At 41.6% G+C, this 17,500-nt stretch overlaps 3 protein-coding genes across 5 annotated transcripts in view; 2 read left to right on the top strand and 1 right to left on the bottom strand.

The window, feature by feature from the left end:
- Nucleotides 1-9,135, top strand: part of b4galt2 (UDP-Gal:betaGlcNAc beta 1,4- galactosyltransferase, polypeptide 2) — a 256,599-nt gene extending 247,464 nt beyond the window's left edge. Inside the window, exon 8 of the mRNA XM_015956622.3 lies at nucleotides 5,427-9,135. Within this exon, the coding sequence (XP_015812108.1) occupies nucleotides 5,427-5,577 (151 nt within the window). The 3' untranslated portion in view covers nucleotides 5,578-9,135. The remainder of the gene's footprint in view (nucleotides 1-5,426) is intronic.
- A 977-nt stretch (nucleotides 9,136-10,112) lies between these two features.
- On the bottom strand, nucleotides 10,113-12,545 carry zgc:113531 (von Willebrand factor C domain-containing protein 2-like). The gene is made up of 3 exons (XM_015956623.3): nucleotides 11,954-12,545; nucleotides 11,261-11,390; nucleotides 10,113-11,083 (listed from the first exon to the last, which is right to left on the bottom strand). Exons 1-3 carry the CDS (start codon nucleotides 12,308-12,310, stop codon nucleotides 10,893-10,895), a joined length of 678 nt encoding a protein of 225 aa, XP_015812109.1. The 5' UTR covers nucleotides 12,311-12,545; the 3' UTR covers nucleotides 10,113-10,892.
- Nucleotides 12,546-12,729: 184 nt separating this feature from the next.
- The window catches only part of ccdc24 (coiled-coil domain containing 24), a 12,971-nt gene continuing 8,200 nt past the window's right edge, over nucleotides 12,730-17,500 (top strand). The window contains exons 1-3 of one of the 3 annotated variants that reach the window (XM_054741538.2): nucleotides 12,730-12,956; nucleotides 13,045-13,206; nucleotides 14,743-14,906. In XM_054741538.2, the coding sequence (XP_054597513.1) occupies nucleotides 12,936-12,956; nucleotides 13,045-13,206; nucleotides 14,743-14,906 (347 nt within the window). In that variant the 5' untranslated portion in view covers nucleotides 12,730-12,935. The remainder of the gene's footprint in view (nucleotides 12,957-13,044; nucleotides 13,207-14,742; nucleotides 14,907-17,500) is intronic. The other 2 variants (XM_054741531.2, XM_015956621.3) reach the window with 2 other exon arrangements.

Genomic DNA, 17,500 nt, shown 5'->3' with positions numbered 1-17,500 from the left:
TAGAAGTTTTGCTTTTAATCAAGAACAGCACTCTGCCATCTGCATACATGCAAAGGAAAGGTTTTAAAGTTTGTGTAATTGTCTCTATAAGCTTTTTGTTCACATTGAATTAATATTAGCTATTTATTCACAGCACAAACTAATTCTGGACCTAGCTAGTTTAGCACTTTTGACTGGAATATTAGACCAAAACCTGAATTTGAATGTATGGCAGTGTAAACGCCATTAAATACAGTATAATTTGCATGAACTCCTGGGATAGAAATTTGTTTATTTTGATTATTGTAGCAAACATCAGTGTGATGAGCCATTAGATTGTCTGTTCAATCATAAGTAAACATGTTTGTAAATAGTTTAAAAAAATGTACCATTGAAACATTGTTCTCCAAAGAGCTGGTTGGGTCATATCTATCCATCTCTATTTCACAGAATCCCTTTGTTCGATTTCTCACTTTTTTAAATTTTCATGTAAAATGTGCGTTTCTGGATCTATTTTTGCAACACATTGTGTCTCTTCATTTTCTATTTGACTCAAATTTTTTATTTCAATTAAAGAAAGTTCACATTGAGATCACATTATGTGGAGAAAATTTAGCTGAGATACAAATCAAGAGAGAAGAGTTCAATCCTTTTCCAATCTCACAACCAGAGATGGGCTGCACGGTGGTGCAGTGGTTTGCGCTGTGGCTTTGCAGCAAGGAGGTCGCGGGTTCACGTTCTGATCTGGGGTCTTTCTGCATGGAGTTTGCATGTTACCCTGTGCATGTGTGGGTTCTCTCCAGGAACTCTGGTTTCCTTCCACAGTCCAAAAATATGACTGCCAGGTTTATTGGTCTCTTTAAATTGTCCTGAGGTGTGAGTGTGTGTGTACCCCGCCTGCATGCCCGAAAACTGCTGAAGATAAGCACCAGCGCCCTGCTACCCTGCGTGGAAAAGCGGGTATAGAAAATGGATGGATGGACAACCACAGTGGCCGTTTAGAAGAATGATACTCACACATTAACTTTGCTTTTCGGACACGGAGGAACAGATTTTTTTCCCACCAAGCTAGCCATCTAACACGTTAGAAGTTTTTTTCTCCTTTAAAGTTGTTTTCTCTAACTCAAAGTATGACTAAAAACAGCTCTTCTCTTTATATGGTTTTACTTAATTCTGTTAAAATCCTATAGGAGAAATGTTTTCCTGGGAGACCCTTAGCTGCATGAAAATAGAACTTTATTTAGACCAGATCAGGCTTCTGGAAATCAGGCTAATGAATATGCAGGAAGGACCGTCTTTGTTTCGCCCTCTAACTCTATAAAATAAAAGGTAGCAACCTTGAAATGATGCAAGGGGTATGTGTGTGGGTCCATATGCATGTGATATTCTTTAATTTATTGGGTTTAATCCCCAGTGTTTGATAGACTTATCTAAAGATCTTTTCCAGTTTGCCTTCATTTATTATCAGTGTATCTCTATCCGTCTGTCACTCAGATACATATCTATCTCTCTGTGAGTCTATCCTTCATTTTTCTTCTCTGCCATGCAGCCCTCGTTTCAGCTGAAACCCGCTTCTCCTCTCCTCCGCCCCCTTTTTCCTTTCATTGCACTTTCCCACTTAAACAGATTTGGCTCCTTTTGGTTAGAAATCTTTAATAGAAGCCACATACATCTGTTTCCATGTTATTGTGTTACACCGCTCAAAGAAAAAAAAAGTGCTCAACAACAATTTTCCAGCTTCAATTGATGCTGGTAAAGCGCTTTTTTATTTGATTTGAGAGAAACAAAAAGAAAAAGTGGTGCAGAAATGCCGTCACTAGTCAGCTCTGACAGCAGTCTGTAGACTCAGTGGTCCATGACGGACCAAAGTGACAACTCCACTTGTAAGTCCCAGCATATTATTAAGAAGGCATCTTTTGTTGCAGTCAATCACTGTGGGCTTTTGAGTGTGTCACTGCTTGGTGTTTGCACACATCAGCATTTTCACCCCAAGAGGAAGCAGATTTAAGACAAGAGTGTTGTAAACATGCTGTTAGGCATGCACGCACCATGCCCTGGGTTCTAAACTGGCCGGCTGCAGGAACGATTTCCACCACGATGTAATGAGGGTTTGTGCTGTAAATCTGTTTCAGAGCCAAAGGTCGCAGCCCAAGTGTGTGTAACCATCTCGATGCTCTGGGTGACGTATTTCTGCAGCTTTAATACTAAAATCACAGCAGATCCTGATGTAACTTAACTACTGCCAGTAATTCTGGCAAACCCAGGATGATATTCTAAAAAATACCTCTAAGTGAATTCCCACAGCAGTGCCACAGTGCCACCTGTTGGTTGCAATCATTTCTCCTTTTCTTGATCTTCATTTCCTCTTCAGAAACACTAATGTTTTAACATTTGTGTGTTGTTTTATTAGCCTTGTTTGAGGCATTTAAATACATGTGCATTTCAGAGTGGATGTGCTGATGTTTAGGCTTTTGCAGTGCGCTGACCAACACTATCTATAGTGGGGACGGTGTGCTGCTGACCTCCACTCAGGACGTTGTGGATCGGTGGGCAGAATACTTCAAAGACCTCCTCAATCCCACCGACACATCTTCCAGTGAGGAAGCAGAGTCTGGGGACTTTGGGTTGGCCTCTCAAATCTCTGGTGCTGAGGTCACTGAGGTGGTTAAAAAGCTCCTCTGTGGCAAGGCTCCAGGGGTGGATGAGATCCGCCCGGAGTTCCTTAAAGCTCTGGATGTTGTGGGGCTGTGTTGGCTGACGCGGCTCTACAATATCGCTTGGAAATATCGCGTGGACATCGGGGGCAGTCCCACTGGACTTGCAGACCGGGGTGGTGGTCCCCTTATTTAAAAAGGGGGACCGCAGGGTGTGTTCCAACTACGGGGGGATCACACTCCTGAGCCTTCCTGGTAAGGTCTATTCAGGGGTTCTGGAGAGGAGGGTCCGTCAGATTGTTGAACCTCAGATTCAGGAGGAGCAATGTGGTTTTTGTCCTGGCCGTGGAACACTGGACCAGCTCTAAACCCTTAGGGGGATCCTGGAGGGTGCGTGGGAATTTGCCCAACCGGTCTACATGTGTTTTGTGGATTTGGAGAAGGCGTTTGACCGCGTCCCTCGGGGGTCCTGTGGGGGGTACTTTGGGAGTATGGGGTACCAGGCCCTCTTATACGGCCTGTTAGGTCCCTGTATGACCGGTGTCAGAGCTTGGTCCGCATTGCCGGCAGTAAGTCGGGCTTGTTCCCAGTGAGAGTTGAAGTCCGCCAAGGCTGCCATTTGTCACCGATTCTGTTCATAACCTTTATGGACAGGATTTCAAGGTGCAGCTAAGGTGTGGAGGGCATCCGTTTTGGTGGCCTGAGGATCAGGTCTCTGCTTTTTGCAGATGATGTGGTCCTGTTGGCTTCATCAGAACGTGATCTTCAGCTTTCGCTGGAGCGGTTCGCAGCCGAGTGTGAAGCAGTTGGGATGAGAATCAGCTCCTCTAAATCTGAGACCATGGTCTTGATTCGGAAAAGGGTAGAATCTCTTCTCCGGGTCAAGGATGAGGTCCTGCCCCAAGTGGAGGAGTTTAAGTATCTCGGGGTCTTATTCACGAGTGAGGGAAAACTGGAGCATGAGATTGATAGGCGGATTGGTGCTGCATCTGCAGTGATGTGGGCGTTGTACCGGTCTGTCGTGGTGAAGAGAGAGCTGAGTCAGAAGGCAAAGCTCTCGGTTTACCGGTCGATCTACGTTCCTACCCTCACCAATGGTCATGAGCTTTGGGTAGTGACCGAAAGAACGAGATCGCGGATACAAGCGGCTGAAATGAGTTTTCTCTGAAGAGTGGCTGGGCTCTCCCTTAGAGATAGGGAGAAGCTCGGTCATTCGGGAGGGGCTCGGAGTAGACCCGCTGCTCCTCCACATCGAGAGGAGCCAGTTGAGGTGGCTCGGGCATCTGGTCAGGATGCCTCCTAGACGCCTCCCTGATGAGGTTTTCAGGGCACGTCCAACCGGGAGGAGACCTAAAGGTAGACCCAGGACACGGTGGAGGGACTATGTCTCTCACCTGGCCAGGGAACACCTTGGGATTCCCCAGGAGGAGCTGGCCCAAGTGGCTTGGGAGAGGGAAGTCTGGGCCTCTCGCCTTAGGCTACTGCCCCCGTGACCCGACTCCGGATAAGCGGATGAAAATGGATGGATGGATGGATGGATGGATGGATGGATGGATGGATGGATGAATGATTGTTTGTTTACTTATGCCCTAGACCTTTGACCTGAATGTAAACTACTTGGTACTTAACAGTTTGGTTCTTTTAGTTTATTGAAGCAGAAACTGAAAAAGCCACAGAAAAAGCTAAATGTGATTATTATTATTATTATTATTATTATTATTATTATTATTATTATTATTATATTGTTAACATTTTTCTTGTGGATATTAGAGTTGATCTAAATAATTTATCATTTTTATGAGTAAATCATGCAGGATGGGACTGTATCGTGGTATAATTTAAAAAATTCTACTTTTCTATTAGTTTTCTAGTAACCTTTTGCCCTGTGCAGAGTGCTTGCATGCATTCAGTGAATGAGCATTCCCTTTTTTAATGTAAAAGCTTGAGAATGAATTTACATGTTTTAAATCCTAAATGTGAAAAAGTTAAATGAATTTTAGTCCAGATGGGTAAAACAAGAACAAACTGTGTAAACAGCATTCCCCTTTTCACAGGACTAAGGATACGAGTAAAAGCAGGCAGAAAGTTTAACCCTGATAATTACCTAGAACAGAATTAAAAGAACGATGAGCAAATCTTCCAGAATTAGGCTCATAATCGATCCAAATTCAGATTTAAAGCTGCAATGGCTAATTTCCAAAACAAGCTAAAACATGTTTTCAGGCCTCAACAACCTTCTAACATAGCTATAAATATATTAAAGTTAAAAGTTACATTTCCATAGTCTGGGCGCAGAGAAGGAGAAACAGCCGGCTGCTACCACTTCAACTTTAGGACAAACTACCAAAGTCGTCTCCCCCCTCAATAAAAAATAAAACCTCACCATTTGAAATCACAGAAAACTGGGGACTGGTGTTTAGTACTACCTCGTTTTCTGGCCATTTGCATTCCCGTTTTGGGGGCGTGGCCTAGGCGTAACAACTGGCGGAAGATGTGAGAGTTCTGTGACTGTATTTGTGTTTAAAAGCTAGCTTGTTTTGCAGATTTGCTATTGCAGCTTTAACGTGCCAGTTTTCAGTTCTAGCTTTATGCACCCAGAACCAAAAGTGGCAACGAATAACTGGACTGGATCTGGCAACGGTGAGCTGAAGCCAGAACACAGCTGAGCGTTCCAATACTTGCACCAAAGCGTTAGGTGTCAGGCATCAGATTTTATCTTCATATCTGTAAAATGAACAGAGGTTTGGTGGTTTTTGTTGGTTTAAGATTTTTCCTCTCTCTGTCCCTTTTTAGATTCAACAAAATACAGAACACAAAGAACACGATGAAGAAGGACGGGATCAGCTCCCTGACCTACAAACTGGTGGAAGTGAAGAAGTATTCTCTGTACACAAACATCTCTGTGGAGATCGGCAAGCCGCCACCTCGGCCCATCAAAGGCTAGAGAGAGGAGGGGAGGATGAGGAGGGTAATGCACCTTGACTGATGGGAGAAAGAGGAGGAGGATGTGAGGAAGGGGGAAAAAAGACAGAAGCATCTGAAAGGATGTGAGATGGAAGATAAGAGGACTCACAAACTCATGACGGTGTCTCTCTTTCCTCCTTGTTTGGTCTTTTGAGATTCCAGCTTGATATTTTTCTCTTTTAGAGCTCGAACTTCTTCTTGTTTCCACTTGCAGCCAGTGGCAGCTTCCGCACTGACTGCACAGCTCCAGTCTGTGACAGTGAATAACTTTGTGGACCAGAATTTGGAATATCAGTAGCTAGCAGAAAGTTTTTATCAAACCTGGAGTTGTTCCTTTACCAGTTCTTTGGAGAATGGAGGCTCTCCCACAACATGTCAATGGGAACTGATACTGAGAGGTAAAGAAAGACACTTTTGCTACTTTTTCAGAGCACACAGAACGATTACTTTTCATTTCAGACTGACTGCATCAAGTTTACAAGGATGACGCAGCAGAAGACTGGGAAACTGGTTTAGCTTCACAAAGGTTAAAGCGTGGTGTTCCTGTGGAGGGGAAATAAATGACTCAGAACCGCATCAGGCAGGTTGTTTTTTTTTATCAGACAAGTCACATGTTGGCATTTCCCGGCTGGGGAGTCACCGGATCTTATTACACAAACTCTCTGCCGTAAGTCAATGAATGTGTATTGTGCCTGCATCCACCGCAGAAGACTTGTGAACACAGATGAAAACGTCAGCAGCACTCGGCGTCGGAGCAAACTTTTTACATATTCAATCTCAAGTTTTTGGAAAAAAGTAGTGGACTTCTGGAACCTTTTGTAACCAACCTCGAATATATGATTATTTCCTTTGTACGCAGGCAGGCGGAATCATCTTGAAGGAGTCGTTTAGGATTTATTGGCCCATTTATGATTGAGTCTGTCAAAAGCAGTCAAACATTGGCATTTTAGGCCATTCGATCGCCATAAATAAGACTGGAAGATCAAAACTGGGCTGTCGGGATGTGATTTGTATTTTAGAAAATACACATTGTGGTTATGAAACATGTAAAACTTTTATACAGGTAAGAGAAAGCAAAAAGGCGTGAACTATTTTCCTTTTTTACAGTGTAACCACGTGCTTTTTCATAATCTCACAGTCCATTTAAAAGATTGAAACTAGTATAATAAGCCACTTTAGTCTCCATCTTTTTTTATTCAATCATTCTGAAAAATATAATCATATCAAGGAGTAGATTACAAAGTGTGTCTCTTCTGCAAGTGAATTATAAGCCTGGAGTGTAAAATTACCAGTTGAGCGTTCTGACTGGCATTTATTGCTTCTTCTAATCTAATCATTATCAGCTGTTGCCACATCTGATTATGTGCACTTTTGTTACTTTTGTCTCATAACTTGTTGAAAAATACTAATTATTTCTGACGTTCTACCACCAACACGCTGAAGCCTTCGACATCTTTGTCTATTTCTTTTGCCTTTCCTGTTCTGTTGTTAACACCGATGCCCTAAACTGATGCCTTTTGCTGACTTGAAGGTCATTCCTGAAGGAAATGTGAAGATATTCCTTGAATTCTTTGTTTTAAAGGTGCATTATGTAAGAATGAAGTGACAATGACATCCTGTGGTACAATTTGTTTACTGCAGCCCATTTTCAAAACAAACGAATAACTTTATTACTGCCGTTTCGTGAATTTCACGGCTGTTGCCAGGTAACAGCCCAGAAGATGACGAGTTAAGATGAGTCATACACAGATAAAAACATTTCACTGTAATATTGAGTTGTTGGTAATTGACAAAATTGCTTGAACTACTTTAGCATTAGCTAGCACAGACTTTGCAACCCTGCAGGCTCACAGACTATAAACAATGATCACATCCCTCTTTAGCTTTTTTTAAAGGGGAAAAACTGACAACCCCCTGGCAGCTGTTCCAAAATTAACTTTGTCCAGCATGATTGAGATATTAGACCAGTGGTTCTCAATCCTGTTCCTGGTGTCCAGCATGTTTTAGTTTTAACCCCGCTTCAATACACCTGATTTCAGTCAGCAGGTGATTAACAGGCTTCTACAAGCCTAAGAGCTGCTGCACAGGTGAGTCATCCACTGAATCGAGTGTGTTGGAGTGGAGGAACAACAAAAGCATGCTGGCCCTCAAAGAAAAGGATTGAGAACCACTACATTAGACTGTTTTGCGATTATTTTACAGTAGAATTCTTACACATTGCTCCTTTAAGCTAAATTTGATAGTTTTTTTCCCATGCCTGATGGCTCCTTCTTCACACACAGTCAGAAGCATATTCACACTGTTCACCCTTTTTTAAAATATATTATCTCCCCTTTCACAGTTTTTTCTTTTCTAACAATGTCAGTCCAGGCGGCTATGTGTCGATGCTTTGTGGTGGACCCACTCCAGGCACAAGAGAGCTTCGCCTTTCAGTAGATATCGACAGAGGCTCTCTTTGTGTTTGGATCTCTGGGTTTTCTTTTCTAATCTCTGCTTCTCAGCGCACCTTCCACATTGTGAATCTTCCTCTCTTTTTCTCGACCTTTTCACCACATCTCATCTTCCTTCATGACCCGCCTTTGTCTGCATCTTGATTTTATTTTTGGTGCTTTTTCTGTGTTCTCAGACAATAGTCAGTGCATTTTCTTCTTCAAACTGTTTACAATGTTCCAGATTTGTTCACATCTGCTGCATGTTCTGCTCAAAAGACATCGTCGGAAAGGCAGGATCTGGTTTATTTCAGTTACTGATGCAGTCATGATGTCCTCTTTTGTTTCTTTGAATGCATCTGTTGGACAATGACTTTAATGAAAACAGTACAGCAGTTGCTATGAGATTTTGCAGTTCTCACTGTTTTAGAGGGACGCTTCAGTCCTAACGTCTAGACGTCACCAGAGCATTTGTGAAGTTTTAAAAGCAAAACCTTAGTTTTGTTATATATTATTATATTTGTGGCATTTTTTTTATGTTTTTGCTCAGGCACAAAGGTGCAGTGCAGAAAAATGAAAAACCATTTCAACTTTTTGTTTTGTACTTCCCATTCAAGCACCTGTGCAAACTCATGATACGGCTGAAGCGTCCCTTCAAAATAAAAGCCATTGCAGCTTCATCAAGGCTGAAAGTAGTTTTTTTTTCTTTTATGAGATCAGAAACACAAAGCGAAAGCTGAAGCTGGAGCAAAATGGTCTCAGTATGTACAAACATGGCCTCAAGAAGATAAGCAGCAGACACTTGAGATGCAGCCTCTGCTTGAGGATCAAACAGCCACGAAGAGTTTTTGATGTTTCTCGTCGTTTGGAGACCGCTTCCCGCTGTCACACCTGAGATGGTTCAAGTACTCATTTTGCTTCCTCTGCTGCTGACAGCTGACAGGAACTTTGGGCCTGCAGGTATTTTTAAACTTTACTGTAACTATGGCTGTCCTTTATTTTTCTTTTGTACATTGAATGTTGAAAATGTTATATCTTATATAGAATGCATTATGTCATATCAAACCTACTTTTCTATACAATTAATAAATCTGATGTCCAAGATTGTAGGATGAGTTTACTGTCATGCCTTATTGTAACGAGGAAATCAACAGAATGAGGTGGCTTAAAAACATTTACTTTTGTGTTTTGGTTCTTTGTGGTTGAAAAACCTTCCATTCGTTACCATGACAACCCACGTGAACCTGATGCTATTTGGTCCCATGAGTCCTGATGATTTTTTTTTCTACAGTGAAGCAAAAACACGTATAGTAGGGGCAGCAGTAGCTCAGGGGGTAGAACGGGTTGTTCAGTAATCGGAAGGTTGCAGGTTCGATCCTGGCTCTGACCAGAGAATTCTGCTGTTGTGTCCATGGGCAAGGCACTTAACCCCTCTCACCGGCTGGCGGTGGTCGGAGGGGCCGGTGGCGCCTGTGACCAGCAGCCCTGCCCAGTCAGTGGGCTGCACTGTAGCTCATCAGCATGTGAATGTGTGTGTGAATGGATGAATGTAGTAGTAGTATAAAGCGCTTTGGAGTCTTCTGACCCAGAACGGAGCCATACAAGTGTGGGCCATTTTTATTTTTCCTTGTCTTTCTCCTGTTTTTATTTCAGGTTCCAAACTGTCAGCAGAAAATCTCTGCAGAGAAAACCTGCAAATGGTGCCAAAACCTGGGACCACTTGATTTATTTGCTCCTGTAAATACAATGTTTGTTTCAAATCTAAAGTGCGCATCAGGACCTGCAGCGCGACATGCCAAAGGTTTTCTTCTGCCTTCAAACCAAGATGACAAGATTCCTTCCATAGACGTCAGCTGGACTAACGTGAAAATTGCAATTTTTTGCAACAAGACGATTAGGAATTCATTAAAGCACTTCATAACTGTCCCCACTGTGACTAGCCGTTAGCTCCTCTGTCCTTCCAAATTTCAGATTCTCCAAAATGAGACTGTTTAAAGAGCCTGTAAGATGTAAATATTCATAATTGTTCCACAAAACATCCTTTCTAAACATCTGAACTACCATTAAGTTGATAACAAGACTAGAGGAAGATTTGTCACACCTTTATTTTTTGTAAATGTGAAAATTCACGCTAGCATAAACACTCGCTCTGAACTTGAAACTGCCCAATGCAGCTCCAGAAATAACACCAGAGGGTGTTTTATAAAATGTTACGTAAATTAGAAACATCTGAGTTTAGTTTACTTTTGCTGATCTAAGAGTAAAAGCATCCCATCAATAAACTATGAATTCCTTTTATCAAACCAAATCCTCATCCGCTCTTTCAGTCGTTATGTGGCTGAATCTTTACTGCTTCACTCAGATATTTTCTACTCTTCATCACAGCTGTGCAAAGCTTTCTCTGCTTGCCTTAATCAGTAACAAGTATATCCTAACATTATTCCACAAACAAATCTCTTTGGCTTATTGTGCTACTTTAGTCTGTGCAGTACACCTCCAGGGTAACCACAAGACATGCAAGACTAGTTTCTCTGACTAGAAACATACAAACCACAATAAAATCTATAATATCTGAAGCAAGGTCACTTTTTTGTCATGGATTAAAAGAAGGTATTTGTTTGCTTTAAAGCATTGCATTACAAAACAATTTATTCCACTTGTTTTAAATTAAAATGTTTTTTTTTCTATTAAGACTTTGTTACATTAAAAGCTTTTATTAGCCGTGTCATCCTGATTCTGCCTTACTGTAATCAGCTGTGCTTGGTTTTTTTTCTTGCACCTGCACATCATGTTTGTGAGAGGCGGCAGTGTGCAGCTCGTCAGCAGTCGCTGCATCTTAAGAATAACTGCTTAAACCGAAGATAATTCAGCGCTGCTGCACAGGCGTTTGCTCGGGTGTGCAGTTTTTAAGTCGAGAACAAGTGGCGAGACGATTTCCCTCCCAGTAGCCGGCGTCCTGGCCATCGTGACAGCGACACTTGGTGCAGGAGTCGACCCAGACGGGCTCTCCAGCAGGAATCACTTGACTGCGCGATCCATCAACATAGCAGTTGGGACCTGGAGGAAGCAAAGTAACAAAGGGGAGTGTCACTGCATCTGAAGAAACACCACACACACACACACACACACACCCTAAAGAGGGGAGCATTAATAAGCAAACACAGAGCATGCAACAGATTCTTGTGCTTTTTTAATGTATTCTCAACTGTATGTTCAATAGTTTTTCAAACATACCCTCCAAGCATTCAGGACAGCATTTCCCAGGCTGGTACAAAGGATTGACACATGGTGGAGGGGCACAGTCTGCAACCAGACAGCGGGCGATGCCATCACTGTCACAAGTGCACTGCTCACACTCTGACGGCTGCAAGATAGAAAAGAAATGACGGTCACAAGTGCATATGCCGGTCAAATAGGCTAGTGTGTGCGTGTGTGTGTGTGTGTGTGTGGGGGGGGGGGGGGGGGAATCTAAAAACATCCATATATCAATTTCTTTCCATGCTTTTGTCTACAGGGGGCGCCATTTAACTCTAATAGTCATCTGGATCATGAAATGCAATGAAAATACACTTAATAATTATTCATATTTGGCTGTAACACGAATAAGTATTCATAGAGCTAGATTTTTTTTGTTTGGTTTTTACACATTTTGGAGATTAAGAGGTTTTAAAGTTGGTAGATCCCAAATTAAAGAGATCCAAGTGTCAGACTACACTTTGTTACTCTTACTGTCAGAGTGACAAAGTGCTGATTTTATATTAGAAATGTGAGACTTTTGTAAAATATGTGTATCCTGTATAAAATATTAGCATTACAATCTTATTCAGTAATGAAATTATCTGTGACTTTTGTTCTAAAAGAAACACGCGGTTATTAGTTAGGTTGGATGCTTATAAACAGTCATAAATTAATTTCCGTGCAGCTTACCTGGAAAGTCTGCCCCAGCTCATACACCACCCCCCGGTACTCACAGCCGATCTTCTCGCACCTGGGGCAGCAGTCGGTGGGGTAGTGGCTGACGTGGATGCACGCAGCGGGGAGAGACGTGCACTCTGTCCGAGCGCACACGGAGCCCTCGTCCGTGCACTCGCACTGAGTGCAGTGATCGGACTCTAGAAAGTACCATTCTCCAACGTAGTAAACGCTGCCGTTGTCCTCGCAGGTGTTCTCCTGCTGTCCTGCGATCGAGAAGCCCAAACCGGACTGTGCGCAAAGGAGAAGCGTCAGAACCGCCGCGCAGATGCTGCGCCTCGAGGAGAGGCGCACAGTGGACACTTGTGCCATTCTGGTTAACTTGTTCAAAATGGAAAGTTAAGAGGAAGGTGAAATAAATCGCAAATTACTCTCATAGGATTTGGTAGGTGACGTTTGGCGCAATTGTACAAATACTGCTATTTTAGCTACATCGTTCTGGTTTCTCTGTGTTCCGCGGCGGCGCACAGCGACTGCTCTGAATGCAAAGAGCTCTGAAAGAAGGGGAAACAGAAGTTAAGAGGAAAAGTTGTGCACTAGTTTGAACAAGGCCCTCCCCTTCTTTATTACCAGAAACCAGACTTTTATCACCGCCCACTGCCGCCTCCTGTTTAATGGAAATTATTTGATCCAAGAAAAAAATATATATACAGAATTTACATTTTATGTCTTACACTAATAGTTTACTTCATAAGAAACCCTAGAGGAAAAACGGGGGGGGGGGGGGGGGGGTGCCTTCGGACAAGTCTCGCGATAACTCTCCCTAGCAACCGGAGCGTTTCCCTTGGATACCACAACTTGACCAGACAGCTCGTGGATGTTTTCTCTGCTATCTTACCACCTCTCGATGATTTCAAGTTAACAATTTAAAGAACAAAGTAATAAGTTTTAGCTGAACTCAGTTTGATGAAAACAAAGTTTGCATTGTTTTTAATGCATGTATAAAGGAAACAGTAAGGTAGGTGGTTTATTTCTTAAGTTATTTATGAGTCACATATGCAAATATGTCTCTTTCTGTGATTGATTTGTGTCTTTTCTGTGCCCAGATTAGCCTTTCTATGGATTCACTTGATGACCTCCGGCTCTCGGGTCCAGGTCCGTCCCTGTGGAGCCTCATCTCTGAACATGCCTCTGAGTCAGAGCTGCAGAAGATCCGTGCAGCGCTCAGCCACCATTTGGTTGACAAGTACATCGAGCTGCACGCTGAAGTGAGAAATCCTTTCTGTCTTTTATAAATCCTCTTTACGTTTAATTCCTAAAGTTTTTGTGCACTTAGCTTTTCTCTTTTGAGAAATTCAGACACTTTCACACTTTAATCCGCACGGATTTCCTTTGATGAATAATCATTTGAAGGTGAGCATTTTAAGGAATCCACCTGAATCTTTAATGTGTTCTAGTTCTTATTTGCAGCTGTCAAACTCAAACATTAAGGACACATTTTGGGTTATTCTGGTAAACAAAACAAACACCGGAGGAGTTACGATGTACGCTGGCCACTCAAGAGCAAAAGTGAAAGGGAAAATGTTGATCTGAAAAGAAATTAAAGTCAAACTTTTAATTCTGGATGATTATGAATTCTAACTTCTAGCAGTTCCTCTTTCTCTGTTAAGCTGCGAAACATTGGACCTCTTTTCTTAAATGAAACAAAAAGGCCAGATATGACCAAAGATGCTTTAAGACATTTTCTGGATAAAAACACGTATGAGAGCGTTTCAGTCTAAATCCATGGACCATGCACGTTTTTGCTTTCACGGTGGGATGAATCCCTTCTACTTTTTTGTCCTTGCTCGTTTCTTTTGCAGCCATGTAATGAGTTCCATGCCACGGTGAGGTGAATGGGATAGTAGATCTGAAGTCAGCTCCTTCATTCCTGAATGAAGCGCCATCAAAGTCCTTATTGTCTTAGCCGCTTTGATCTGAGGGAATATTGGAGTCTATCGGTGTCCTCTAATCTCTGCATGCATGCCTCATTTCTTCCTCTCATTGAAAAGGAAAACATTCAGTTAAATAGATTTTTAAAATGTAAGTTTTACTATTTTTAAATGTTTTAGAAATTCTCAGAAAAATAATTTTAGGATGAGATGGAGCAAATATTCCAGTCAGACACAAACTATAAAATCAGCAACTCTTCATGCAGAAACACAGAGGAAGTGGGTTTAAATGGTGTGAACATGCCAGCAGAAATGGGTTTATGACCGTGTGTGAGTGAACATGCACACACACATGTACACACACACACGCATGCACATACTACGAGTCCAGAAGTGACGTGTTTAGCTTTCTCCAGAGTATTCCTTTGAAGTGAAGTCTTTGACTGCAACATGCAGAAATGACTGGCAAGGAGCAGGTGTGGAAGTGCTAATGGTGTCCAGACTCCACTGAGACAGGCGCTCACACACTTTCTAGGGCAAAAGGGTTTTTTTGACTTATAGCGGCTTTCATTTCAGAGCAATGCAATTTTAGTTTTACAGCCCTGAATCACAACAACACGTGCACTCTCAAGGCTCTTTGCATTTTAAAACACCCCCAAAAAAACTAAAGATATTTCTTTTATTGCCATCGTTGGAGTATAATTGTGCAGTTCTACACCCAGCATGGAGCTCATAAGGTTGACTTCTTCACAGATAATTGCGGAGAGAGAATAAAACAGAGTCAAGTTGCAGAATTTGTAATGGGATCTCTTTTATTTGACTCGTGTCATTCTTATTTCCCATGTTTCTAATGTACCACATTTTGCTCTGCAGGTAGAGACGTATCACAGGATGTGGCAGGAGAGGAAACAAATTGGTAACCATGGCAGCAGGGCTGAAACCCCGCTCGCTGACCCCCCTGCTGTGAAGGAGCTGGTGAGAGCTGAGATCAAGATGTTACTGCAAAATCTCAAGGAGAAAGCCAGCAGGGGTGGAAGGTAGATCTCACTCATACAAATCAGCTCGACTGTACAGGAGATTAGAAATTAGGGAAAGGAAAAAGGGGAATTTCATCAAGTTTTTTTGTTTGTGTTTTGGTTTTAGAAACATTTCTCTCATTTCTTCTTGAAAGAATCTAAAGCGCAACTCATCTTTTTGTCTGTTCCCCCAACCCAGAGATGGGAAAGTCAGCTCAGACGGTGGTCACTTACCATCTACGTCATTCCCCCTCGAACAAAAGGCGCCATAAAACTCTTTATTGTGTTCCTACGACAGCTACAAACGGGCTGTGAAAGCGCTGGAACTGTGGCTTTCAGAGGTGGGATGCTGCAGTCTGACTGAGAACCTGCATTACAATAGGCCAGTTATAAGAGAAGGAGACGCATTCCCAGCCAAGTGACGACAAACACGGGTTTAGAAAGAATCTGATTGTTAGTCAAGTGTCTGCGGGGACACGAGAATTAGGCTTGCCCTCCTAAATCTCTTTTATGTTGTTTAAGGAGTGGTGATAAAACATGAATGAGTTTTTAATTATTATTTCGACCACTAGTCCATCTCAGGCCAGATACGTGGGATGTTTTATGAGAGATTTGAACATGTTTCTGAGAATAAAGCTGGGCTATTTGTGGTTTAGTTCAGGAATCTGCAACTGTTACAATCCAAAGAGCTGTTTCCCCACAGCTCACTGGGATGAAACTAGTTTAAAGCAGCAGCTGAAAAATGTGGAAAATCTAAAAGAAAAGTCAGAATTCTGAAATCCAATTCAGGATTCTGACTTTTTATGTGAGATTAAAGTCAGCAATCTTTTTGTAACTCATCCATAGTTATAAGAGATTAGTTATAATGAAAAAGCACCATATTGCTCCAAAAATTCAGTTTTAAAATTAGAATAAAAGGAAACAATAAAACTTTTACAAAAAAATCGTATATATTTTCCATCGGATGCTGGTATTTACTAAAGATTATGTAAAAAAAAATAAGCCTAAGTAGATCCAAAAATATTGCAGGTACTTTTAGTGTCATTCAGATGTGACAATTCAAGTAGTAAACAAAGACTGTAACGTTGCTTATATATATATATATATATATATATATATATATATATATATATATATATATATATATATATATATATATATATAGAGAGAGAGAGAGAGAGAGAGAGAGAGAGAGAGAGAGAGAGAGAGAGAGAGAGAGAGAGAGAGAAAGAGATGCAGGTATAACCCTTTTTAAATTAAATCTCTCGTTATAAAAGGGTTACATTTTTATTTATTTTTTATTATTTCTTGTCAAACTTGTTAAGAGCCATTGTGCAGCCACAGATAGCAGACCCCTGGTTTAGTAGCACCAATTACAGTTGCAACACGAAGTGTGTTTGTGCATGTGTGTGTGTGTGTGTGTGTGCGTGTGTTTGTGTGGATGTGTGTGGATGTGTGTGTGTGCGTGCGTGCGTGTGTGTGTGTGTGTGTGTGTGTGTGTGTGTGTGTGTGTGTGTGTGTGTGTGTGTGTGTGTGTGTGTGTGTTTACCTATCCAAGCAACCAGCTCTCTTCTGCCAGGAATGTTGCACCAGTGACACCTCTCTGGTTACGCTGGGCTCAGATGGGTTGGCTCAGGTTTACATTTAGATTGTTCTCATATCCAGTACACTGCAGGGAGTTTTAACAGATTTGGAGAAACTACAGTGTTGTTAAAAGTAAATACCATTACATTTATCGTCTATTTTTGCTTCTTTTTTTTTTTGTCCCACTTTGTCAAACTTCATTTTGTACTCAGCCATGTTTGATGTGTACCAATGCTCTTCACTCCACTTCAGTCATTCACTGTATGAGTATAAACCAGTAATGTTACTAGGAGACATTTTGCTGTGAGTAATTTAAAATTTTTACCTAAAAAGTTTTAGATCCTGCTTGAAACCTACAATATTCTATCAAGTGCAGTCCATTTTTTAAATAAATATGTTTTCTCTTTTGTACTTTTTTCAGTTTTTTATATTTTCAAAATTCCAATAAGGATGTCCAGCCAGCTTTTCAGGCAACTTCACACTCTTGTTTGTGTTTGAAAATCCAAAGTTGGGCTTCAAAAATGAGTTTGGAAGCAGGAAGATCAACTGTCAGATGAAACCCTTCATGCATTTCTAGTAATGTTAACCGAGTTCAATGAGAAGCCATTTCTTGTTTTTTTATATGATTAGTTAACGTGCAGACTGAATGTGAAAATATTCTTCTACCCTATTATTACCCATCCAGAAAATAGATGAGGAAACGCTCAGATTAGAAAAACATGTCAGATCTGAGTCACACTAAAAATTTGCATTAGGCTGTTGTTCATTTAGTGTCCAGGAGAGAGCAGAGCTTGTGTCGGCTATAGAAGCTAACCGTTAGCATTACCAACTCCGCCACACGGCAGAACTCCTTCAGGCTTGTGCCATTTGTGGAGATAAAACATAAACTTTGCAAAGCAAATGGAGTCGGTGGTAGAGTCGCGTTGCTGTTAGCCAATTTTCAGGCCATATATCAGGACACAAGACTTCTAATCCTGCTGTCTTCTGCTTCCCACTCCTCTGGCTCACTTCAACTTCCTGAAACAGGGGAC

Source organism: Nothobranchius furzeri, chromosome 11 (genome assembly GCF_043380555.1).
Source record: "Nothobranchius furzeri strain GRZ-AD chromosome 11, NfurGRZ-RIMD1, whole genome shotgun sequence".
NCBI classification, from domain to species: domain Eukaryota; kingdom Metazoa; phylum Chordata; class Actinopteri; order Cyprinodontiformes; family Nothobranchiidae; genus Nothobranchius; species Nothobranchius furzeri.
The sequence above is the reverse complement of the archived record's forward strand: the minus strand, read 5'-3'. Positions and strand labels throughout refer to the sequence as shown.

Excerpts from the sequence above, each read along its gene's own strand:
- zgc:113531 (XM_015956623.3), bottom strand. The coding sequence starts at position 12,310 with ATGGCACAAGTGTCCACTGTGCGCCTCTCCTCGAGGCGCAGCATCTGC. Across the intron at positions 11,391-11,953 it reads AGCTGGGGCAGACTTTCCAG|CCGTCAGAGTGTGAGCAGTG; the intron begins GTAAGCTGCACG and ends TCTATCTTGCAG. Across the intron at positions 11,084-11,260 it reads CTGTCCTGAATGCTTGGAGG|GTCCCAACTGCTATGTTGAT; the intron begins GTATGTTTGAAA and ends TGCTTCCTCCAG.